Below are 25,906 nucleotides of genomic sequence, written 5' to 3'. Positions count from 1 at the left end.
TACGATTCCATTGGTCTGTATGTCTGTTCTTGTTCCAATACCATGCAGTTTTGATGATATTGGCTTTGTAGTAGAGTTGAAGTCTGGGACGTGCATGCCTCCATTCCCTTCTTTTTTTTTCAGGAGAGCTTTGGCTATTCGGGGTTTTTTGTGATTCCATATGAATTTCATCAATAATTGTTCTATTTCTTTGAAGAATGACATTGAAATTTTGATTGGAATAGCATTGAATCTGTATATTGCTTTTGGAAGGATGGCCATTTTAATAATGTTATTCTTCCAATCCATGAGCAGGGGATGTCTTTCCATTTCTTTGTGTCTTCTTCTATTTCTTTTAACAGGTGTTTTATAGTTTTCTTTGTATAAGTCCTTTACCTCTTTTGTTAGATTTATTCCCAAATATTTGATTTTTTTTGTTTCAATAAAAAAAGGGATGTTTTTTTGATTTCTTCTTCTTCAGATTTATTGTTTGGTATATAGGAAGGCTACTGACTTTTGCGTGTTGATTTTTGTATCCTGCCACTTACTGAACTGATTGATGAGTTGAATTAGTTTTTCTGTGGACTTTTTGGGGTTCTCTATGTATATTATCATATCATCTGCAAATAGTGATAGTTTGACTTCTTCTTTTCCTATTTGGATTCCTTGGATGTCTTTCTCTTGTCTTATTGCTCTGGCTAGGACTTCCAGTATTATATTGAAAAGCAGTGGTGAGAGTGGACATCCTTGTCTTGTTCCAGATCTTAATGGAATTGCTTTCAGCTTTTCACCATTGAGAATGATACTGGCTGTTGGCTTGTCATAGATGGCCTTTATGATGTTGAGTATGTTCCTTGTATCCCAAGAATTTCAAGGCTTTTATCATGAATGAGGTGGGTTTGCACTTTGTCGAAAGCTTTCTCAGCATCTTTGATATTATCATATGGTTTTATATTTCTTTTTGTTGATGTGTTGGATAACGTTGATTGATTTTCGGATGTTAAACCATCCTTGTGTCCCTGGAATGAATCCTACTTGGTCGTGGTGAATTATCTTATGGATGCATTGTTGGATTCTGATAGCTAAATTTTATTGAGGATTTTTGCATCTAGTGTCATTAGGGAGATTGCCTGTAGTTTCCCTTTTTTGTGTTTTCCTTGTTCGGTTTTGGTATTAGTGTAATGTTGGCTTTCATAGAACGTGTTTGTATTGTCCCTTCCTTCTCAATTTTTTGGAAGAGTTTGTGAGGATAGGCACTAATTCGTCTCTGAATGTTTGGTAGAATTCATTTGTAAATCCATTCAGGTCTGGCTTTTTGTTTTTGGGAGGTTTTTGATTACCATTTCAATTTCGCTGCTTGTAATTGGTCTGTTTAGGTGTTCTATTTCTTCTTTATCTACCTTTGGGTGATTGTAGAGTTGTAGGAATTTGTCCATCTCCTCTAGATTGTTAAACTTGTTTCCATATAACTGTTCATAGTAGTTACTGATTATTCTTTTGATTTCTGCTGTGTCCGTTGTGATTTCTCCTCTTTCATTGATGATCCTGTTTATTTGTGCTTTCTCCCTTTTTTCCTTGTGAGCCTGGCTAGGGTTTGTCTATTTTATTTGATTTTTTCAAAGAACCAGCTCTTGGTTCATTGATCTTTTGGATTGTTTTTTTAGTTTCAATTTCATTTTATTTCTGCTTTTGTTTTTATTATTTCTTTTCTTCTACTGGTTTTGGGGTTTCTTTGTTGTTCTTTTTCTAGATCTTTGAGCTTCGAGATTAGGTTGTTTCTTTGAGTTCTTTCTTTTCTTGATATGAGCTTCTATGGCTATATATTTTCCTCTTATTACTGCTTTTGCTGCATCCCATACATTTAGGATATTGGTGTCCTCCTTGTCGTTCAATTCATAGAATTTTTTAATTTCTTCTTTGATCTCCTCATTAGTCCAGTGGTCTTCCAGTAGTGTGGTTTTTAATCTCCATGAGGTAGGAAAGTTCCTTGCCTTCTTTTTATGGTTTATTTCTAGTTTGATGCCTTCATGGTCAGAAAAGATGGTTGATATGATTTCAATCTTGGTGTATCTGTTGATGTTTGTCTTGTGCCCCAGTATGTGATCGATCCTGGAGAATGATCCGTGTGCGCTTGAGAAAAATGTGTACTCCGTTTTTTTTGGGGTTTAGTGTTCTATAGATGTCTGTTAAGCCCAATTGCTCTAGGTCCTTATTTAGAGCTTTGGTTTCTTTACTTATTTTTTGTCTGTTGATCTATCCATTGTTGATAGTGGTGTGTTGAAGTCTCCCACTACGTATGTGTTTTCTCTGATGTCTGTTTTCAGAGAGGACAACAGTTGTCTGATATATTTTGGTGCTCCTTCGTTTGGTGAGTATATGTTAATGAGTGTTATTTCTTCTTGAAGTATTGTCCCCTTGATCATAATGTAGTGACCATTGGGGTCTCTTTTTATCTTTTTGAGTTTGAAATCTGTTTTATCTGATATAAGTATAGCTGTTCCTGCTTTCTTTTTTGGTCCATTTGCTTGTAGGATTGTTTTCCATCCTTTAACTTTGAGCCTATTTTTATCTTTTGTAGCTAAATGTGTTTCCTGGAGACAGCAAAAGGTTGGGTTTTGTTTCTTAATCCAGGCTGCAACTCTGTGTCTTTTTATTGAAGAGTTTAGTCCATTTACATTTAGAGGTAGTATTGATATGTTAGCATCTGTATTTGCCATTGTGTTTGTCTTTCCTTTGATTTTATTTATTTATTCTTTTAATAACTTTTTTTTTTTTTGGCCTTCTTTCATTGTTATTTGTCCCTCTGAGGTTCTGGCTTTAGGACTCCTTGTAGTATTTTTTGGAGTGGGGGTTTAGTTGCAATGAAATTCCGGAGTTTCTGTTTGTCTGGGAAGGTCCATATTCTTTCTTCAAAGAGAAAGGAGAGCTTTGCGGGATAGAGAATTCTTGGTTGGCATCTGTTTTCTTGGAGTCTGTTGACTATGTCCCTCCACTCTCTCCTTGCCCGTAGTGTTTCTTCGGAGAAGTCTGATGTCAGCCTGATTGGCTTTCTTTGAATGTGATCTGTTTCTTCCCTCTTGCCAGCTTCATTATTTTTTCCTTGTCCTGGATTCTTGGGAGCTTTACTATTATGTGTCTTGCTGTATTTTCCTTTCGTCGTGGAAGTTTGGTGTTCTTCTTGCTTCTTGTATATCAATTCTCAGCTCCTTCTTCACATTTGGGAAGTTCTCTTCAATTATCTCTTTGAATATTTTCTCTGTTCCTACATCTCTCTCCTCTCCTTCTGGTATTCCTATAACTCTTATATTTCCTTTCCTCATGGAGTCAGATAGTTCCCGAAGTCTTTCTTCGTTCTTTTTCCTTCGTACTTCTCTTTCCTTTTCTGTTTTGGTTCTTTTTATTTCTGTGTCTTCAAGATTACTTATTCGTTCTTCCATTTCATCTATTCTGCTTTCATTGCTTTTCCCAGAATTCTTTAGTTCTTCCATTAATTCTTTGATCTCCTGCATTTCTTTTACTTCCCTCTTTAGGGACTCAATTTCATTCTTCTGACCATTGTTTTCCCTCTCTAGGGAATTAATTGCATTCTTCTGATCGTTGATTATTTTTCCCTTATCATTGTTTTCCTTTATGACTTCTGTCAGTTTTTTAATCACGGCAATTTTAAATTCTCTTTCTGGAAGGCTCAGAAGTTCTTCCAAGTTACTGTCGTTGCAATCTGGGGGCTGCTTTTCTTTTTGTGGTGTGCTTTTTCCCTGGGGAGTTGCTAGGTTGCGTGTGGTTCTTCTCCTCCCTACTATCTGTTTTCTAATTTGCCGTATGCGTTGGGACACTGTGTAGTTGGGACTGGCCGGCATCTTGGGTGAGCTTCTCTGCTCTCCTCTGGTTCCTCCAGGAGTCATCTGTCAGTTTCAAGCAGTCTTTACTGGAGAATGGTCCCTGTTCTAAAATGCCGATGTGGGGACACACTCCCCTGTGCGCCTGGTCTGCCCCGGCGGTGGGTTCCTGCTCCCCCTCTGGGCTTGGACTGCAGGCCAGAGGGGGTCTGGCGTGGGCGAACTTCCCCGCTCACCTCTGGCTCCTGAGGAAGCCTTCTGCAGGTAGTCTTTACTGAAGAAATGTCCCTGTTCTAAGATGGTGATGTGGGACACACTCCCTGTGCGTCCGGTCTCAGGCACACTCTTCTGCGCGCCTGGTCTGCCCCGGCTGTGGGTGCTCGCTCCCCCTGTGGGCTCAGACTACTGGTCGGAAGGGGCCCGGCGTGGGCTAACTCCCCAGCTGGCCACTGGCTCCTCTAGGCGCCTCTGCTGGCTTCAAGTCGCTAGGTGGCGCCAGAGATCTCTCCTGGAGCCCTTGGGGAGCTGATTTTCCACCCCGTGGGACAGGGAATAGAGCGGGAATGGTAGGGTAAACCTCAACGGCTTTGGGGTGCTGTGTCTGCCTTGTGTCCCACCATCGTGGGGAACCCACGCCCCTAGTTTCGTGCCCCGGGTGTCAGTTCCAAAGCCCTCAGTTCCAGGACTCAGGCTGTAGCCCAGTTCAGTGGCGCGGGAATGGAGCCTTTTGAATCCCGCTCCCGTGCCTGGGCGCCTGGGCCTGCTCACTCAGTGAGGGCCTCCGCGTGTCTCCCCGCAAGCCTAGGTCGCAGGCGCAGGGACCTGGGCAGCTGTGATCTGGATCCGCGTTTGCTTTTCAACTGCACTGCTTTTCCGCGCGCGATCCCGATCCACACTTGGTTTTCCAGCGCGCCACTGTTCCGCGCAATCCTGACCGAGATCCGCGCCTGCTTTTCCAGTGCGCCACCTTTCAGCGCAAGCTTACCGGGCAGCCCGGGGCTGTGTGCTGGTGCTGGTCTCCTCCCCGGGGCCGTTCGCTCACCTCCACTGCGGATCCTGCGGGGTTCTCCACAGCTCCCGTTCACGGGGTGTGGTGGCTGCAATAGTTCCTTTCCACTCACAGTCCCGCTTGCTGCGTCGTTTGTTCTTGTTGGTCGTTTTAGTTTGTTGTTTTCCTCCTCTCTGCCGGTGGGAGAGTGCCTCCTCTGTGGGCGGGGGAGGGGAGCAGGGTTCTGCGCTTCCCTCCCTTCTGGTCCTCTTTTATGGCCACTTTCTTCTTCGGGCAGTTCGCTGGCGTCACCGTTTATCTTCCGTGTCCCAGTTCTCACTGGGACCTGCCGCTTTTCCTCCCTATTCACTTTTTTTAATGGGAGATCTTACTCGCAGTGTCTCCTCGCAGCCATGTTGCTCCGCCCGACTCATGTTTTATTTTCAATTGTTCTATTGTGAAGGTAAATCTAGCCCCTTTTGTTACATCTTGACCTGAGTAAAAGTTCAGCCTTTGTCTTTATATTTTTATTACCATTACTTGTATAACTTTCTTGAAAGAATAAACTGGATCTTATGATTATTTGTATACGTCATATATATCTCTTAAAGCTAATGAGTGTTTAGTATATATCTGATGATTCCTTAATAGAAATAATATGTTTGCTGGTAATAATAGTTAATCTTATATTCCTGACTTGGCCATTTGGTCTTAAAATGCTAAAGTACTTTTGTTTATAAAGCTGAATTAAATACTATCCCTACAAATATCAAGTGAACATATTCCAAATGCTAAGAATAATTAAAATATTTAGAACAAATTATAAAATGTAGTAATAAGTGAAATATATTTTTATCATGATTTCTATTGACTAAAATTACTCTTACACTTTAAAAAAATAGATGAAGTTACCTTCAATAAAATATCTTTCCATTTACTCTAGGTGATTGTCAAATCTGGGCCAGGGACTTTCCTCAGTCTAGCTGTTTATGACAATTACATCTTCTGGTCAGACTGGGGGAGAAGAGCTATCCTGCGTTCCAACAAATATACAGGAGGAGACACAAAAATTCTTCGTTCTGATATTCCACATCAACCAATGGGAATCATAGCTGTTGCCAATGACACAAATAACTGTAAGTTACAATAGAAAGCACATTTTAAAATTATGTAATTGCTCACAAGTGTATCTATGTGGAGGGTAAGTGAACTGGTCAGGCTTTTCACACCCCTAGCCTCTGTGGCTCTCATCAGCCGGCTTGATTCTGCTAATGCAGGGAGTGCTCATGAGCATCAGCACAGGGCATGGTGCACACATCCCTAAGTATGCACACCTGTGCCTGGAAGTCAGCTCTGAGGGCTAGTTCACTCAGTGGACCGCTCTGAGAAGATGAGTGACTACAGAAAAGGCAAGACCATGGGAGAATGCTAGAGAGCCCAGGGGAAAACAGTAAACATAGTCGGATACTAGGAGGATCAGTTGCCTGCCTGCCTGCCTTCCACTGCCCCCTACCTGGCCCCAGGTCCCTCTACTTTGCCTGCCTGCCTTGCCAGGCTGCAGGCTTGTCACTACACTGTTTTCTAATACCTGGATTTTGTATTCTGAGAGTAAAGGGAGATAGTGGCCAGATAGACTGACTGGACATATTATTTGACATATTCAAATTATCTGTAAGGTTTAAGGAAACTTCCGTAGTTTTCTTAATTATCAGTTTATTATTTCTTAATTTTTTAATTATTTCTGGAATTCTATCACTCCTTTTCTTTGAACATTCAAATAAAATTATTTCTATGAAAATAATATTTCTTGATAAGAAAAAAAACTTTGCATTGGGCTTAACCATTCTTTTAAAACCCTGGAATACCTAGATTTGCAGTTTGTAGGATCACATAATTTCTAGTGTCAGTAGGTCATTTAACACTATGGCATCCCTGATATGTATGTTGGAAGTTAGAGTGTTTTGTGTTACTTACTTATTTTTCTGATGTTCTTATTTTTCAGAATGTTTTAATTTTTGAAAGGCCTGAATTTTCATGGTTGAGATTTTTGAATGATTGAGACAATCTGACAGTTTACTGTTTATATCTGATGTAGATTTGAAATTCAATACAAAATATTACCAATAAGTTTTTGTTACAGGTGAACTTTCTCCATGTGCAGTATTGAATGGAGGTTGCCATGACCTGTGTCTTTTAACTCCTAATGGGAGAGTGAATTGTTCCTGCAGGGGGGATCGAATATTGCTAGATGACAACAGATGTGTGAGTAAGTAAAGATAATTTAAATGAGATATAACTGCTCAGAATGGTACATATGAACATTGAGTTGTTTTAATATACTCATGAAATTGTGTTCTCCTCTAATATCTCCTATTCTGAGAAAGAACTCAGTTTATCATACTCCTTACACAACCATGTTATATACTGGTAACCAGTGATAGATAATATATACCAAGATCTTGGGCTGGGAGATGCTGGGCTAGATAGAGAAATACCACATGCAATAAGCATGTGAAAACTTGTGACTGTGACTTTGAGAATTCACTTAATAGCAAAATTAACTAAAGCTGATATAACCAATATACAGGCAGAAGATCAGTAGCTTTGTAGTAAAACCACTCACAGTCCATCACAGTATGTAAATGAGAGAAAATGGCTCGTACAACTTACTAGTAATCATTTCCAAACTGTTAATTAAGAATGTAACATTGCAGCCTTGCATGATGTTTATACCTCCCAAAGGCTTTACAATCTTTAATTAGTACCATTACAGTATACACTTATTAGCAGCTAGATTTCCAGAACTCTTTCCAAAATAAATAAGGGTTCAAGTGTTCCAATACTGCCAAGAAAAATTAGCCAGCAAGATAAAGAAGGTTAATTTCTTTTTAACTGTAAGACTGTGTATAAGAAAAATGAGAACTATCATGGAAATTGGTGAACTCACTATCAATATGTGTCAATTTTTGACATTTTCTTCACTATTTCCTCATCTCAGATCTTTTCATCTTAGAAAATCAACAGAGCTGAATCACGTGTGCATTATAATCCTAAGTATCAGATGTTATATTTTGTTTCGTCTTCATCTATTTTTGTATTTATCTAGCAGTTTTTCCTATTTTGTCAACTCTAACATAAAAACTTTGACAATAATTTACCTTAAACTCTGTACTTAATTCAAGAATTACACATATCTTCTCATCTATGTGTACCATAATGCATAAATGTACCTTTTAGCAAAAAAGATTCTATTTAAGACTATGCCAAAATAAACAAGTGAGTCATGTAATTGATTAGTGAACTTTAAATGAAGATAGCCAATTTCAGTAATTCGGGCCACAAATCCCCATCTTGTCATCACCTAACACACTCTGAATTGGTTAGAAATTGTTTAAACTCTCGCTTAGTTTGCCTTTGTGGTTTCAGCTGTAATGGGCTGAATCGGATGCCATCTGTAAACCTGCAATGTTAGCCATGCATTAGAGTCATGAAGGATTCTTTCACAGGTCACAACAGCCAGTAGGAAAAACAATAACTTTAGTCAAAATAGCAAGGTGTATTTGTATTTAGTGGATGTCTGTCCTTACTACAAAAGAGATTAGATACATCTGTCCCTTTCAAGCCACCTGTTCCTCTCTATTGATGAGAAGGAATAAATCAAACACAATGTGCTTTAATCCAGACAGTTGTATCCACATGGAACTGTAGAGCATATTGGATTCCTTAGAACTGACAAGCCTTTGCAAGAGTTTATTCTATTCAGTGTGCATTCATACTGAAATCCTGTGGTCCAACAGAGACATTGGAAATTAAATCTTGCCTTCTTCTTGTAAAATTTGTCTTTGGATAATGAAGATGTTTCTGGCATATCTATGTCCACATCTGAATTAATTCACCCAAAGAAGTTCAGGAATGATAATGACTGCCTTACAGGGGCAAAAGACTATTTACTAGTACCTACCTAAGGGCAAAGGAGGGCAACCATTTGTTGCCATGACTCTTGAGAAAAAGACTATGCAATTCTATTTTTAGAGAACATTGCTAACTTTATCAACAAGCATAAAGAAATAAAAATGGCAAATATAATTAGATAAAAATAATTATCGTGTAAGAAAATGAGAAAAAAACAACCACATTTTTACTTTTAGAAGGAGCACAAATACTATTTCATCAAATCTACCTAAGAAAGAATTGTACTCAAACAATGTTTATGTATTTCATCATATTACAGTGGGTATATATATCATATATATCATAATATATATGATATCATATATATCATAACTAATTTTTGTTTTTTTCTCAAATGCATAATAATGACAAAAGCAAAGTTCATGTTATTTTCCATCATAGTGATTAATTTTCATTGGAAATCAAAATTAAACAGTACATGTTTCAAATAGACAAATTGGAAAAGCCAATACAATCTCAGCAAGTGACTGAATTTGACTGTGTTCATGATCTAGGATGATTGTATGCAGTAAAGCCAGTACCTTTTGTAGCACTTGCTCTTTTAATTTTAATAGTGTTTAATACTGTCTGCAGATTTTCAGTTCTTTTTACTTTTTCTTATAAGTAAAGTTTAGACTGCACAAAGAAAAAATATTTGGAGAGTGTTACTACAATTGAAAGAGTTTCATGAAATAGATGGATGGATACATAATCCATCAATTGCTAGAAGATAAATATTTTGTTAAAATGAGCTAAATTTTATAAATAATAAAACACAGGAAACATTAAATAGTGTTAGTGGCTGTTTAATATTTCTGAAATAGAGCTTAAAATAAATTGGTATTAATTATAAAATTAAACTGTTTCCTGCATTAGTAGAGATAAATGAATTTTAATTACTACAATATAATTACCATTACTGAATTTCTCTGTATAATTATTTAAGAGGCAATGGAGTGAATGTAGCAAATAAACAACACATTACACATCCATAAATTGGATTCCAAAAGTTAGCAAATTTATTACAAATAAAAATAAATCCATTCCTCCCCTCCCAAGAGAGACCTTCCTAAAACAGGGATCACATATTTAAAACACCAAGAATGACAAATCTTGTTGAAAGAAGGTATTTTTTTTGGTAGTTTGTGTATATTGAAGTGTTCTCAAAATTGGGAAATCCACATAGAATTCAGATTTTAATTTTGTATGCAATCCTACGATACAGAGATGGCAGTGGTCACTTAGAGCCTATAAATACCTACTACCAGATTACCACTTTCCTCCACCACCCCATCCCATAGATTCCTGTGCATCATGGAACAGATACTGACCAGTAATGGCAGGAAAAAAGGGGTCTTTTCACCATACATCTCACCAGGGATAGTGCAAGAAGCTGATGAAAAGACATTTAAGCAATCCCAGTACTTCTCAATGATAGAAACCATTATAGAAGTTTCTTCTGAAGGTAGCTGGGGAGAGAGACCCCTTGAGGGGGAGGGGAATAGGAACCATTCATTTATTTGAGATAAATCACGTTAATTTTCAACATGGAGAACTCTATTTACTAGAAAATGTCAATGTATTGAATATAAAATAGATCAGTAACAAAACATAAAATCACTGTGTGTACAAAGTTTATTTGATTTGTCTTTAAAATTTTATGATAAACTGCTAAGAAAAATGCATAACTATCATTATCCAAATTTAAACTCCTTCTGACCACATGCATGCAGTCATCAAATAATTAATAAAATATACAAATGACCAAAGAGAAAAGTCTGGCAATTCCCAAAAATTTTGCAAAGGGAAGGTAAAACAACATTGTCCCTGCTGATTTTGTATAATGGCATAAACCATTGCCCTTTATTATGTTTATATTTAGATGAATTTCATTTCATTTTTATTAGCATGATTAAGTGAAACAATTATAGAATTTTAAAAGAAGATTTGTATGTGAATGGTGACATTTTGTCTTCCAGCTAAAAATTCCTCCTGTAACATTTATTCAGAGTTTGAGTGTGGAAATGGTGAGTGTGTTGACTACCAGCTCACCTGTGATGGCATTCCTCATTGCAAGGATAAATCAGATGAAAAGCTACTCTACTGTGGTAAGTTTTCTAATATGTGATTTACTCTTTTCGTAGAGAAGTTTCTAAATTTTAACAGTTTTGGGTTGGGTTGTCTCCATTTCATTTACTTGATATTTCCATAATAATTCTCACTAACATGTAGATCCAAGTCAATCCATTTGGTTTTGCTCTTGTTCAAATGGGTGCCTTATTTTCTATCTCTTTGTACCTTATTTACTATGATATTCTTTGAAATATTTCATCATGATTTTCTAACCATGAAATTAAAATTAAAATACAGCAGACACATGTCCATCAGCTGCTCACTTATTTATCTTTAGCAATAGGTTTTAGGTATAAACTCCAAAAAATATAATACAGAAATATCAGCTATCTGTTGCAGGTTTACTCTGAAGAAAGGGTGCATCATCAATCAATAATACATTGAATTGATATCAGAGTCTTATACATTTTTGGCTTCCAGGATTAGCCCTTTAACATTTTCCTTACAAAGAATATCTGCTTTGACTTTGTTCTCCATCAGGCATGTAATTTTTGCCTCTGTGCCACTGAAGGTGCTACCATGTGATAATCAACTCTACCTTGTCCTTAACAGTACAGACATTTTGTGGAAGTATGCCTCTGCAATGATTACATTATTATAGAAGTATTGGTGTTGCATGTTACACTAAATTTGGGAATCTATATCAATAATTGCTGTATTTGACTTTAACTTTTGTCATTTGCTTTATTTTCTAGGTGATAATTATACTTACATAATCTAAGAAAAGATAAAATAAGATGAAGAGGGAGCTTGAAAAATTCCATAGGCAGAATTTTAACATTTTAGAATTGCTAACCCTTGATTAAAATGGTATTCGCATGTGATTTGTGCAGACTTAATCTAAAATTGAAATCTTAGGGAATTTTCCTCAAATGACACATTTATTTGTATGATGACAATACCCTATACACTATGAAAGTATTAATGCATATAAAAATGTAGTAATGAACTGAAAAATTAACATTCACAATGAATTGACTTGAGAGTATATTTCATATTTTCAATCATCCTAGAATCCAGATTGTATTTATTCTAGCAGAGATTGGCAAAAATTTCCTGTAAATATTCAGCGGACAAGTATTTAGGTTTTTTCACCTATCCTTTATTTTTTAATTCATTTTTCACAATCCTTTAAAAATGTAAAACGTATTCTTAGCTCCAGAACCATATGAAAACAGGTTCCTAGATTCCATTTGGTCTGTCAGCTATTATTTGTTCACCCCTGGTAGAAACTCTAGGCTTTGATATCACACCTAAGATTAAAGTTTTGCTTCAAAACCTACTAGTGTGTAACTCACCTGTACAAGGTATTTACTCTAAGTTTTAGTTTCTAACTACAAAGCAAACCTCTCTTGAAAGGTGGTTGAGCGCATTATATAAACAAAGGAATGTTTACTTAAATTTCATATTGAGCATGGTACAAACGCATTTAATGTTTAGGACACAACAGCTATTTTTATAAGCAGTAGCTTCTTAACCAAATCAGAATATTTAAGGAAACACTCACTAAAATTAATAGAAATGAATCAGTGGTGGGTATTCTATGGGGACTACACCTGAGAGAAGATAGCTAACATTGTACAAAAATGAACAATGACATAAAATAAAAATAAATTATATAAAAGTAATTTTTAAAAAATGATTAGAAGAGGTCAGGGCCTCCCTGGTGGAGCAGGGGTTAAGACTTAGCACTATCATGACATTGCCTCTGCGGCCTGAGCTTGATCCCTGGCATTTCTTCTTAGTAGAAAAGACACTTTGAGATAATATTTAAGGAAAAATTTTTATTACTGATTCAAGACTATGTATTTTACCACTTTTGTTTCTTGGTATAAAATCTTTGCAACATGCAAAGGAAAGAGGAGGTAGGTGTTGGAGTGATATTTTTGCTTTTGAGGTAAATGTTTCTTTCTTCAGAATTGAATATGTGATATATATTTGTTTCTGTGCTACCTGAAAGACATGTCAGAAGTAAAAATGTGGGTAGAATTTTGAAGAGATATGCAAGTATGACTCATTGGGTTATTATGAATAAAATCTCATTTATGATTGACTTCCTTTTTACAAAATGATTCTTATAACATTCCCAATTATGTGTTTCTGCTTTTATTTATAAGAAAACAGAAGCTGTCGAAAAGGTTTCAAGCCCTGCCACAATCGTCGCTGCATTCCTCATGGCAAGTTATGTGATGGTGAAAATGACTGCGGAGACAACTCTGATGAATTAGACTGTAAATGTAAGTGTCTATTGCATCAGTCTAGAAGTGGAATTATGCTAGTCTTTCCTGATCTTTTCCAAAGTGTGTTCCTGAGAACTCACTTAAGTTTTTATCCTTTTGGTCTATAACACCTACTAACATCTATGGACCAAGTCTTGGTAAATGCTGGTGAGAAGAATTATTAGAGTCAAGTGCGAAGTGTGTCTGTTTCTCATTTCTATACCTCTGCTCACTTCAAACTCTTGTTATATCTTACCTCTCCAATTCTACCTCCTTGTTTGTTAGACATTTCTACCAGAATGAGTAATACTGAATTGACTGCTTCAAAGCTATCTCCCTTCATTTTTTAAATCTTGGTTTTATACATGACCTCTTAATTTTCCTCACCATTACGCAGGAAATATTAGTGTTTTCCTTGGTTCCTCTTTTCATCAGTTTATCACTCACATGTTTATTATGAAAAAAAATCTTCCAATTTTTTAAAATAGCTTCAATTTCAATCCCCTTTAGCCTACATTTATAATAGTTGTTAATTTCTTTCCTTCACTTTACTCTTTTTTTTTAAATTTATTTATTTATACAAGCACTGGGTACAGTCAGAAGCATGAGGGGGTGAAAGAATTCACCAGAGCTAGAGCCGGGAGCAGAACAGGCAGACTGATGAAGAAGTACACTGCTGAGGGGAGCAGCGGGCGACAGGACCTGCACCCTGTGGGACCCTCGCCTTGGGGCCTGGGATTGAACTGATGCTGCAGAGGCTACTTGCAGCTTCTCAGCCCAGCACTCAACCGCTGCGCCACAGGGGAGGCCCTCCTTCACTTTACTCTTTCCATTTAATTCCCATGTTAGTCATGCTAACTCTAACATTTTCCCACAGTGACGAATGAGAAATCAGCACGCTTGTTATGTGACCTTTATAAGATATTTAGCCAGTCCGTGCCGCAGTTACCCAAACTCTAATACAAGAGATAATAATTGAATAAGTATATTATTAAATTAGCTTAGAACAGAACTTCACATATGGCAAAAGCTATGTAATCACATCCCCTTCTATTTTTTTAATCACCACCCAAAACATAATCACAGTTTCCCAGTGTTTGGAGAATTAATGACATGATTTTCAGGTGACATTTAGGTCCCCTAAAATCTGAATAATTTGTCTTAAAAAATATTTGTATAAAAGATGAATGGATAAGGAAATTGTGATATACATTATGTATTATGTTAATATAATAACTATCATTGAGCTATGAAAAGAATCTTGCCATTTTTGATAACACGAAAGACCTTGAGGGCATTATGCTAAGTGAAACATGAATCAGAGAAAGACAATAATGGAGGATCTCAGTTAAATATGAAATGAAAAACAAATGACACTTGCAAAATTAAACCTATAAATAATGAGTTCACTGATACAAAACAGAGCAATTTGGGCCAGATACATAGGTAAAGGGGTAAAGATGGTAAAATGGGGTGAGGGGGTTAAAGAGTACTAACTTCAGGGCCTCCCTGGTGGCACAAGGGGTTACGACACAACCTATGAAGCTATCAGCAGCCACTGCAGCACGAGTTTGATCCCCATCTGGCCAGGGAGCAATCCAAAAGTCTCAGCAGACCTCTCCTGATTTGCCCACTACTCCCCTCAGCAGTGTACTTCAGTTAATCTGCCTGTTCTGTTCCCCACTCTGTCTCTGGTGAATCCTCTCACCCCCCACACCTCTGACCTGCACTCCAGCTCTTGTATGCATAAATAAATAAATTTAAAAAAATACTACCTTCCAGCTATAAAATAAGTTGTGGTAATATAATTTTAGCATGGTGACTATGGTTAGTAACACTATATTGTATATTTAAAATTTGTTTAGAGTAGATTATTAAATTGTCTTGAACATTTTCTGTAACTGTATAGTGATGGATGTTAACTCGACTTACCGTGGTGATCATTTCGCAATATGTACAAATATAAAATCATTATGTTGTATACCTATAGCTAGTGAAGCTATATGTCAGTTATAGACAATAAAAATATCTTCCCATTCATGGAGCGTGTTTTAAAGGCAAAGTATATTAAAGACTAACATATAAACTTATAAGTCATGTGCCTGTCCTCATGAAGCTCAAACTCAAAAATGAAAGATATACAAGCTGATGAAAATGTATATGAGGTACTGTGATTACACTTATTGTAACACGTTTTGGTGAGGTGGAAGGTGGTTGGAAGTAACCTAAAAGGCTTCAAAATGTATAGATCTTAAAATATAAACAATGTGTAATAATTGAAGTAGGATAACAATTCATATAGGAACTAATACTGTCAACTTCTAGTAAATTGATAATTAGAGCCAGATTGCAATTTAAAGTGTGAGTAAAAAATGAGCAAGTTAGAGGATGGAAAAATGGAGCGAGGAAAAGATGTTATTTTGGTGCCATGTTAAGGAACTTGAACTTTATTGTTTCATTCACCAGAGAACTGAAGGAATAAACCAGGGAAAATATGATCAAATTTACAATTTAAAAAAAGGAGGAAAGGGCCTCCCCAGTGGCGCAGCGGTTGAGCGCTGGGTTGCGAAGCTGCCCACAGCCTATGCAGCACTGGTTCGATCCCTGGCTGCTCTCTGACCACTGGAGGAGGGTCCCACATGGCGCACAGACCTCTCCTGTCGCCTGCTGCTCCCCTCAGCAGTGTACTTCGGTCCTTCTGCCTGCTCTGCTCCCTGCTCTGGCTCTGGTGAATTCTCTCACCCTCCTGTGCTTCTGACTGTACCCAGTGCTTGTATAAATAAATAAAATGAATAAATCTTTAAAAAATAAAAAAAAGGAAGAAAATATGCATGTGCAAATGAAAACCACAAAACTGAGATCAGAAAGTTAAAGACGAAAGCTATTATAGCAACCAAGACTAAGGAAAAAGAGGGAGAAAGACATATAACACTATTTCAAAAGGCAGCATAACAAATGTTCTTGGGTAATAAAGAGAAAACATGTAAATGAATAGATTAGTTTTGTCAGGGGTTTTGCCGACCTTAAGATTATTTTTATTTGTATATCTGTTTCTGTCTATCATCTATCATCCTTTTTTTTTTTTTCCTGGCTCTGTGTATAATGGGAGATTAAATATTAGGAATAGTTTGCATTCTGATTTTGGAGCTCTGATAGACATTCACAACGAATTGTTCTAAAGGCATCCAGATAGGTATAGATCTGAAGTTCAAGTAGTAAATTTAGACCGGATGTATTGATTTTGTACTTATTGAAGAGAGAAAGCTCAGAGGATGTTTGCAATAATAGTTAATTTTTGGGAATGTACCAGAAATTACCTTTTGAAATTAAAAATGAAAAACACTCCTATGAAAGGAAAAATAGACCACAGAGCTGCTATACAGGTCTTCATAAGAAGTTATATTTTTAGAAACAAGGATCAGTTAGCATTATAAACTGATTCAGGGAGGGCAAACGTGTAAGTCCAGACTGGAATGTACATTGCACTTGGCAATAAGAGTACTCATCACACTTGCATCTTTCAGATATATTTTTTCTTATGTTCACACAGTATCCTTATTGGGTGCCTTTAATACTATCGAGGAATGATTTTCCAGGTTCCAGTTCCCATAAGTCAGGTAATTTTAAGAAGGAGTGATTCACATGTGTCCCGACTCTCAAACACAATGGACACTTACATTAGATAGAATATGATGAAGGAAAAGGAGTATGTAAGGGATAAGAGGGCAAAAACAAAGGTCTCTCAGTTATCCCTCTATTTCTAGTGTGCTACAGTGATGTAGCACTTTGTTGAGTATATGTAAGCACATACAACTAAACGGAATATACGTTTTGAATGTAAATAAAGTAATGTATAGAATAATTTAGTACCATAAAAAATCAATATATGCAGGGAGGTTTTGACAGGCTATGGAGAGAGGCCATGGAAGAGTCATTTTCAAATTATTTGAAGAACTATTACACTTCTGTTTGTTTGGTTTAGATGTTAATAGTTTTATTATTCTGCAAGGCAGAGAATCTATTTGCACAGTGGAAATGGATGTTACAACAAATTATTTTTGGTTTCTTCTCCTTTGGAGGAAAAGCAAACCTCCAAATCTTTATAAATCTTTTATTTACGCACCTTTATAGCTTTTCCTTTCATGACTGAAAGCTTAGACATCAAGCTAGCTGGGGCGGATAAGGGGAGGTGTTCAGAAAGCCTGCCATTATGTTTTCCCAGTGTGGTTGTGTTAAAGGTTGAGTGACTAGATTCCAGGAGAGACCATGATATCCCTTCTCTCCTCCCTATTGAGAGGAATATAAATATTCCCCCTGGAAGTACATGAGCTTTCTTAGCCCACTTGAATGCATTTAGATAGATTAAAGATCTAAGTAGTTTTGAGACTACTTAAAGGAGAGAAAACTAGTAGGTTTTTTTCCCCTAATTTTATAGCAAAACTTTAAAAATTCCACAGACCTCAAACTAAATGATCAAGATGTGCATGCCCGAAGAAGATATCATCATTCCTTCTAGTTTTGCATCCTCTTAGATCTTAACCAGTAAATTAAATAAAAGATGTGGTTTGAAAGTAAACAGAGATACAACAGCAAATTTAATGCTTTTTTTGGTCTTTTTTTTTTTTTTTTTTTTTTGGGTCAGTTTCCCTTAGCTACAGATCGGATTGAGGAGTTGGAAAAGAAAACGCTGACTTAAGTTATTTACCAGAAGATGGCCAGTCGGTTCCTATCTCATTAAATATTTTAGCTTATAGGGAAAAAAGAAAGTAGGTGAAAAAGGGAAATTAAGAGAGTATGTGAGCCAAAAAAAATGGATTTGTTTTTTTCTCTTGCTATTAACTTCCATCCACAATCTCAGATCATCCTTAGCAGTATGTCATCACTATTCCTGGTGAGACTGGGGTATGTTTTTTTACTCACATTTTGTGTATCTCCTTTTCCTTTTGGACTATCTGGAGGGAAAAGTCTAGTATTTCTCACTTGGCTTATCTTTATTCGGACCACATTATTTTCTTTTCTCTCTTTCCAGACTTTTAGCCTGAGGAAAAAATGTCAAAAAGCTTTCATATTCACTTGACAAATTAGAGATTCCAGCATCTTTCTCCCTGAAAAAGCACCCTGAGGGTGAAACAAATTTCAATAGTTGACTGACCAAAACAAAGTGAGGAAGAAACATAGTTGAAAGAACAGAGGAGGATAACTTTTCGAAGAAGCAGCAGTTGCTTTCTTATTTAATTAAGTTTCCACTATCCCCAAGGATTTCTCCCATCAAAGTATTCTGCTTCTTTACCTACCAATTCTGGCAATGTTTAGCCCCAAAACTACCTTGTTCCTGCTATTTATAAAATTCTGTGTCTAATATTTCCAATTCTATAGCCATTTATCACACTATTTAACTCTCGAGCAGTTCCCAAAGTCTATACCAAGTCATGGAATCTGTGTAGATGGAAATAGAAGTAAGGAAAAATTGGTTCTTATATACATAATACACTCTAATAAGCCCGTTAGCCCTAATGTTGATGGGGGAAAATAGGAAAAAAATAAATCATGCAAATAATCTAGATTCTACCCAGTTCTTCTGACTTCCTGCCTCTTCCTTTTACTCATGCTTTTCCTTAAACATCATCACTTAAACACACTTCTCAAAATCAAAATTTATTTTCCACCCCAATCTGATCAGAGTTCTCTCCTCATGTCATTCTTCCTCTCAGAAATACATCTGAGATGTGTTTTTCTTGCCTCATATATCCGCTTTACTCACAAGTACTTTACTTTTCTATTCCAGAGTTGAAGCATTCTTTTTGAAATTCCATTAACTTAAATACCTAAATTTCCAGGACTCTTTAACAATCTGAAGTGTCACTTCTATATTTTTATCTCTAACTGCCCCCAATATCTACCCAGATCAACTCCCTGCCATATATATAGATGATTCTCTGAGGAAACTTGGAGAAAGAGAAAGATAGAATTGGTTGCAATTGTCCTCACTGAAATATTTCTGGTATCCTAAATTCTAACTCAAGTATAAGATAGAAATTCAAGTGCATTATGAGATTAAATTTTGGACACTTTTAGAGAGGATAGCAGCACTAACTAAAACGCTGTTTCTCAGATAAATGAATTCTGTCTTCTAAAGAAAGGAATTCTAAGGGATCTCTTGAAATACGACCTCTTAATAGGAGACTGCTAATTTATAACAAATTCAAAAACAAAATGTAAATGTGCCACAAGTCTTTACTATGTTATATACTCCATTTACTTTCTCCATTTAAAAATATTGAACATTAAATGTAATAGAGAAGAATATGGGTGAGATTTCAGTTTTTTGTGAAAAAAAAATATACGTATTTTTACTGTTTGGAACAGTACATTTACCTCTACTTAAAATATTATTGGTTTCACATGATAAGATGTTATTTTTAATGAAGAAAACAGTGAGGCAATTATAATTGCAAATTGTACATAAAACATTCTAATCATCGTTTAAAAACAAATAAGGATACAATTTTGTGATATAATTAAATAACAGTGCATTATGAAATACAAATGACATATACACCCTTGAGTAAAATTTACATATTTTAAGATAGTGTGTTAACCATTTACAATTGATGAAATTTCTATTTTATAAACAAATAGGCTTTTTAAAATATCAACACTAGTAAAAGTGGCATAATCAAAGAGCCCTTCAGGTTATACATTAACATAATCAACCTGTAGAAATTTGAATTTGGAATAAAAATCTCACCTATGTTAATCTAATGCACAAAGGATACCATGCACCTGCTCACGACATATCGTGGGAAACCATTAGATAGTAATGCATGTGTAAGCAACATAGATAGGAATATATGATTGAGAATAGATATTGTGTACAAAGTGCACAGTAATGACAACAGCTTATTGAAACCAATTTTTATTTAAGCAAAGCAGGGTATTAGAAAATCACACTTAGCAGCAATAGAAACAAATCATAGCACATTTATATGTTTATTGGCATGAAACATCTGTATTCTTAAAGTGTCAGTGCCATGTCTGTATAAGAGAATACACAAAACATAGATGACTTTCTACCAGGACTGATCTATTCCTTCTGATTAACGAAGAAAACGGTCAACAATTTTTCCCTTCAGTCTCTGTCTCTGTTTCTTTATCATAACCAGGAAGGTTCTACTTCTTAGCAACCAGACTGGGATTCCTTTGTATGCACTCAATCAGATATTTGCTTGGTGTAGACATGTGCTTAGTGTCATTCATAAACTTGTACTGATCAAGTTAAAAGAAGAATTTATTTTTGGCAACATTTGATTCTTATACGTTGGCTTATACAGTGGTAGCCTAGTAAAATCATAGCAAACAAGACACAGTCCAGCTTTCACGGGACATACAGTTTAAAAGGGGAACAGATAAACAGGCAAGTAAAATGAATATCAAATGGACCACCACAGAGGGTAGGATTGTGTGACAGGGAAAGATAAGTGAAGTATCTAACTTATAGGTTGGGGCCATGGGTCAAGTTGGCTTTCCAGTGTTAAAAAAGCAAAACCAGACAAAATTATATGACTAAATTAAAATAAATGTTAAAACAAGGAGTCCTTTTCTGTCTCTTCTATGCAATTATTTACCTGTTTTTCTAGTTTCAACCTGTGCCGCTGTTGAGTTCCGCTGTGCAGATGGGGCTTGCATTCCGAGATCAGCACGGTGCAACCAGAACATAGATTGTGCAGATGCTTCAGATGAAAAGAACTGCAGTAAGATATCCCACTATCTTTTGTTTGTTCATGCCTGGGTACCTTTGGTATTACATTGAACACTGTCCAACTTTTCACTGAACCTCTTCCAGAATTGATATGTAATTAACCCCTGTTGTGTAAGGTAATTGCATATTTACTTTTTCAAATGAGGTTGACTTTTTGTGTCTCTGTGACCTACATAGAAGGCTCATAATCTTTGTAGATGAGGTGTTTTTCATTTTTCTGTTTACCTCCTTCTAGATAATACAGACTGTACATATTTCTATAAACTTGGAGTGAAAACCACAGGGTTCATAAGATGTAATTCTACCTCACTGTGTGTTCTGCCCACCTGGATATGTGATGGAGCTAATGACTGTGGAGACTATTCAGATGAATTGAAATGCCCAGGTAATTCTAGAAAGAAAACGGCTTAGTATTAAAGATTTAGAGGCTAGTTGAAAAGGATAATCTCATTAATTTTCATTCTTGATATTCAGTGGTTAAGAATAAAATGTAAATAATGTAGACTAAGTTAAAAATAACCATCCTGTCCTAAACATGTCACTTGATCTTTTTTATAAGTTATGAAATGATAGTGAATATGTCATTTATTTATTTGGATTGGTTTCCTTAGTCATATTTAGTAAATTATGAATCCTATTAGTTTTAAAATATATAATCTATGAAATTGACATAGAAATGTTACATACCGAGAAAATAATTACTCGTAGACTAAAGTGAGAAAGACTAGATTTCTCACCTCTGATTTTACTTAATATCATTATCCAGAATCTATCATCATATTAATCGTTTTGTTGCCTGCACTTTGGTTATCTTTTATTTTTATTTTTTTATTTTACCTTTTTTTTAAATATTTATTTATTTGTTTATTTATACACGTACTTGGTACAGTCAGAAGCGCGGGAGGGTGAGAGAATTCACCAGAGGTGAGCGGGGAACAGAACAGGTAGACTGACAAAATACAGTGCTGAAGAGAGCAGCAGGTGGCAGGAGAGGTCTGCACACCATGTGGGACCCTCGCTGGTGGCCCGGGATTGAACTGGTGCTGCAGAGGCTGTGGGCAGCTTTGCAGCCCAGCACTCAATCGCTGCGCCACCAGGGGAGGCCCACTTTGGTTAATATTTTCACATAGTAGTACTGGTAATACTTGTTACTTGATCTTGGTAAGACAGTTATATTATGGCTGACTATTAACTGTCAGTACCTAAGAAGTGTTAAGTGCATTCCTAGAGAATGGCTTCCATGAAAATGTATGGTTCTGATTCATTCTGTTTAAGAAAAAAATTTAAAAAGTATAGCAATGCCAGAAAGAAAGGTGTTAAATGATGAAAACTGAAAGTGGATATGCTATATAGGAAATAACTGTGTTCTGATACTATTTCCCACTCCTCTACTGTCACATTCTCTTTTTTCATGTTTAAATGACATAAAATAACGTTTACGGTATTTTAAGAAATTATATTTTTGGAATTTTGTAAACCAGTGTACACACACACCCACACAAACAACCTCATTTGAGGAACTGATAGTCTTAATAATTCATAACCTAACACTTATTTATGTAACAGCAAGGTTGCATTTTTTGCTGTTCAGCAATGTGTAGCATTCTGGGATATCGTTTTTGATCTTCCGGATTTACAAAGGCCAGCTGCATCTTAGAAGAAGTGGACAACTTCTCTGGAAGCAACTATGGTTCACTACAACTCTCCTATATCTTTTTGTTTTTACTTTAACATTAATAGTTTAAAAAATTTTACAAGAAATATAGAAACATGGGCCTCCCTGGTGGCACAGGGAGTTAAGCACTGCACTGTGAAGCAATCCACATCCTCTGCAGCATGAGTTCTATTCCTGGCCAGCTGGGGAGAAACACACATGGCAAGGCAGACGTCTCCTGTCTCGCCCACTGCTCCCCTCAGCAGTGTAGTTCTGTCAGTCTGCCTGTTCTGTTCCTGACTCTGTCTCTGGTGAATCCTCTCACCCCCACACCTCTGGCCTATACCCCAGTTCTTGTATGTATAAATAAATAAATCTAAAAAAAAAGAAATGTAGAAACATGTTTAGATTTATGGAACCCGGATGTCTATATTTTTAATCCAATATTCTTTACCTCATTTAGACTGTAGTTAATTTTTTAAATTATTTTGAGTGCTTGGATATTTAGATATCCATTAATCTGCATATCTTAAATCTTTTCTTATAATCTTTATAACTTTCTAGAATTAAAAATATTTTAAAAATCGGGCCTCCCTGATGACACAGGGATTAAAGTCTCAGTACTATCAAGCTATCATCAGCCACTGTGGCAGGGAACTAACCCACAATGGCACAGCTGACCTCTCCTGTCTCACCCGCTGCTCCCCTCAGCAGTGTATTTCAGTAGATCCACCTGTTTTGCTCCACATTCTGTCTCTGGTATATCCTCTCATCCCTCGCACCTCTGGCCTATGCCCCAGTTCTTGTGTGCATAAATGAATATAATTAAATCTTAAAAAATGTATTTTAAAAATTGACTTTCAAAACACAAAGAATTGAGATTTTACAGGGGAAGGAGGAAAGGAACACTCATTTGACTTATAAGACAGGTGGACAGACAGAAAGCCAGTAATAGGTTAGTTGAAAAACTTTAGGCTATATTTAGGCAATAGGTTCAGAAGAACTTAGACTAAAGTAAAGCCTTTTTTAGTTTAGTGGTCAATTCCTTCAAAAAATTTGCTTCCATATTTAATTAGATCTACAAAGTTGGCACTTCTAAAAAAATTAGGAAGTAATTTTTGGTATCTTGAAATAATCATAAGGGACCATTCATTGTAGTGTCATTGGCATATATACTCTAAGATTTACTTCCAATTATTTGGCTATGGACCAGTCAGTCTAAAACTAGGTAAATCTGAAGGTACAAGGGGATAGATGACATCCAGTAAAGAGAACAATCTAGTATTTTATATACACTCTTGTAGGTTATAATATTAACAATAATCCATAATCAACTATCTATAATTTACAAAATGATTTTATTCTTATGATATTTCTTCAGGCATAATAACCATTTTAGAAATGCCATTGCAACTTGTTCTTCCTGAAAATAGAGAATACTTACTTAAATCCTGTCAATGCATCCATAAAATAAAATGCAATAGGAAAAGCAAGTTCACAAGTTCTCAGCAAAGATCTACTAATGTTTTTCTAATTTTTTTTTAAAGATTTATTTGTTTATTTATACAAGCACTGGGTACAGTCAGAAGCGCGGGAGGGTGAGCAAATTCACTAGAGCCAGGGCGGGGAGCAGAGCAGGCAGAAGGGGAGCAGCGGGCGGCAGGAGAGGTCTGCGCGCCATGTGGGACCCTCCTCCAGTGGCCGGGGAGCAGCTGGGGATCGAACCGGCGCTGCAGAGGCTGCATGGCAGCTTCAGAACCCAGCGCTCAACTGCTGCGCCACCGGGGAGGCCCTCTAATGTTATTTTTTATAAAAATAAAAAATAGTGTATTCCACCTAATATGATTCTTTTAGAATCATTTCTATTTAGCATCATCTCAGTAATTTATATTACCTGAATCCCACGTTACTCTGATTTAACCAGTTTTTCCATGAGTATACACTTTCAGATCTAGAATCTAAGCCTGGATCAGATTAGGTTTATAATATCTCTCTAGTCTTGTCTAGTTTGTGCCAGTTTTATGTAGTTTCCTTGCTTTCTATGACCTTAATATTCTTGAAGAGTAGATCTCAGCTATTTATTTTTTAAATTTGTTTTCCTGTTATGTATCTTTTCCAGTTCAAGGATTGTTGCTACCTATATTGCAGAAGTCTAAGATTAATTTAAATTATTTGACATTACATTCTATATTTTGTCACAGTTCAAAACAAACACAAATGTGAAGAAAATTATTTTGGTTGTCCTAGTGGAAGATGCATTTTGAATACCTGGGTATGTGACGGTCAGAAAGATTGTGAGGATGGACTTGATGAATTCCACTGTGGTGAGACATTATAATTTGCTTCAGTTTTATAAACCAAACTGTTATTTATATGTTGATGTTCTTTTATATAGGGATTTGATACAAAGTATTAATTGCTTTTAACACTGATTTTCCCTTTTATTCAATAATACACAATAGTAAACATTAAAGTAGGATAAAACTTATAATGAAGAATAACAATCTTGTATTACAGTCATTTTTTTTTTAAACCGGAACTGGTTTTGTAAATGGTTACTTCCATCAATCTAAACTAGGTTCTTATACTTTAATTTACTGAATCACTAACTATAGATTCTAATTTATTTACTCTCTGATATGTAACATAATAATTTAGTTGACACTACTGATCATATTCCCCTACCTGTTGTTATGTTATTATTCTAAATGTTTCTGTGAACTACATGTTAGCTTTAAATAGTATTCTTAAACTGTAATTCTTTAAATCTTCATTTTTCACCATCACCCTCCTAATTTCTGTGTGTAAACTTTATATTTTGTAAGATCAGTACACAGTTTTTACATTTATCTCATAAGATTTATGTATTTTGTGATTTCCAAGCAAAATATTCTATAGGAAAACAAAATGTATACTCACTGTTATCATCTAACATACATGGCATGCCTTGTGATGAATAAACAGAGTAGAAAGAAATATAATGGATCTTTATGAAATGTCAAACTCTTCTAAAAGTAAATGTCATCATGAAATATGAAGGTGCATTTTGTTTGATTAAGATGCTGTATATCTTTACATAAGAGTCATATCCTGAGTAAGAGCCCCAGAGAACTTTACATATAGTTTATGTAGATTCAAAATGCCCGGACTAGAAGCCATTATATGGTCAAATCATCTTTAATTTAGTTTTTTTCCAGACTTCAGTTTTTCTAAACTCTCATCCAATAAAACTTTTAAATAAATATATAAATGTATTATGTAGTTTATAGAATCAAAATCAGAATTGTAACTTTTTCAGTAATTATATTTTTAACACTTCAATTTGGGGCTTGGGGAATTATTTTTTTAGATTTCCTGGTAATAAATATACTGAGTGGAGGGATAGAC

General features: G+C 35.9%; 1 protein-coding gene across 1 annotated transcript in view; it reads left to right on the top strand.

Moving 5' to 3' along the window:
• LRP1B (LDL receptor related protein 1B) overlaps positions 1–25,906 on the top strand; it is a 1,722,250-nt gene that overhangs the window by 1,452,475 nt on the left and 243,869 nt on the right. Inside the window, exons 44-50 of the mRNA XM_054699700.1 lie at positions 5,747–5,939; positions 6,944–7,069; positions 10,734–10,862; positions 13,005–13,124; positions 20,744–20,857; positions 21,101–21,250; positions 24,721–24,843. Coding sequence (XP_054555675.1) covers positions 5,747–5,939; positions 6,944–7,069; positions 10,734–10,862; positions 13,005–13,124; positions 20,744–20,857; positions 21,101–21,250; positions 24,721–24,843 — 955 coding nt within the window. The remainder of the gene's footprint in view (positions 1–5,746; positions 5,940–6,943; positions 7,070–10,733; positions 10,863–13,004; positions 13,125–20,743; positions 20,858–21,100; positions 21,251–24,720; positions 24,844–25,906) is intronic.

The sequence above is a fragment of the Talpa occidentalis genome, unplaced genomic scaffold (genome assembly GCF_014898055.3).
Source record: "Talpa occidentalis isolate TD23 unplaced genomic scaffold, MPIMG_talOcc4v2.1 talOcc4.3, whole genome shotgun sequence".
Taxonomy (NCBI): Eukaryota; Metazoa; Chordata; class Mammalia; order Eulipotyphla; family Talpidae; genus Talpa; species Talpa occidentalis.
Note: the sequence above shows the minus strand (reverse complement) of the source record. Positions and strands in the feature narration are given on the sequence as shown.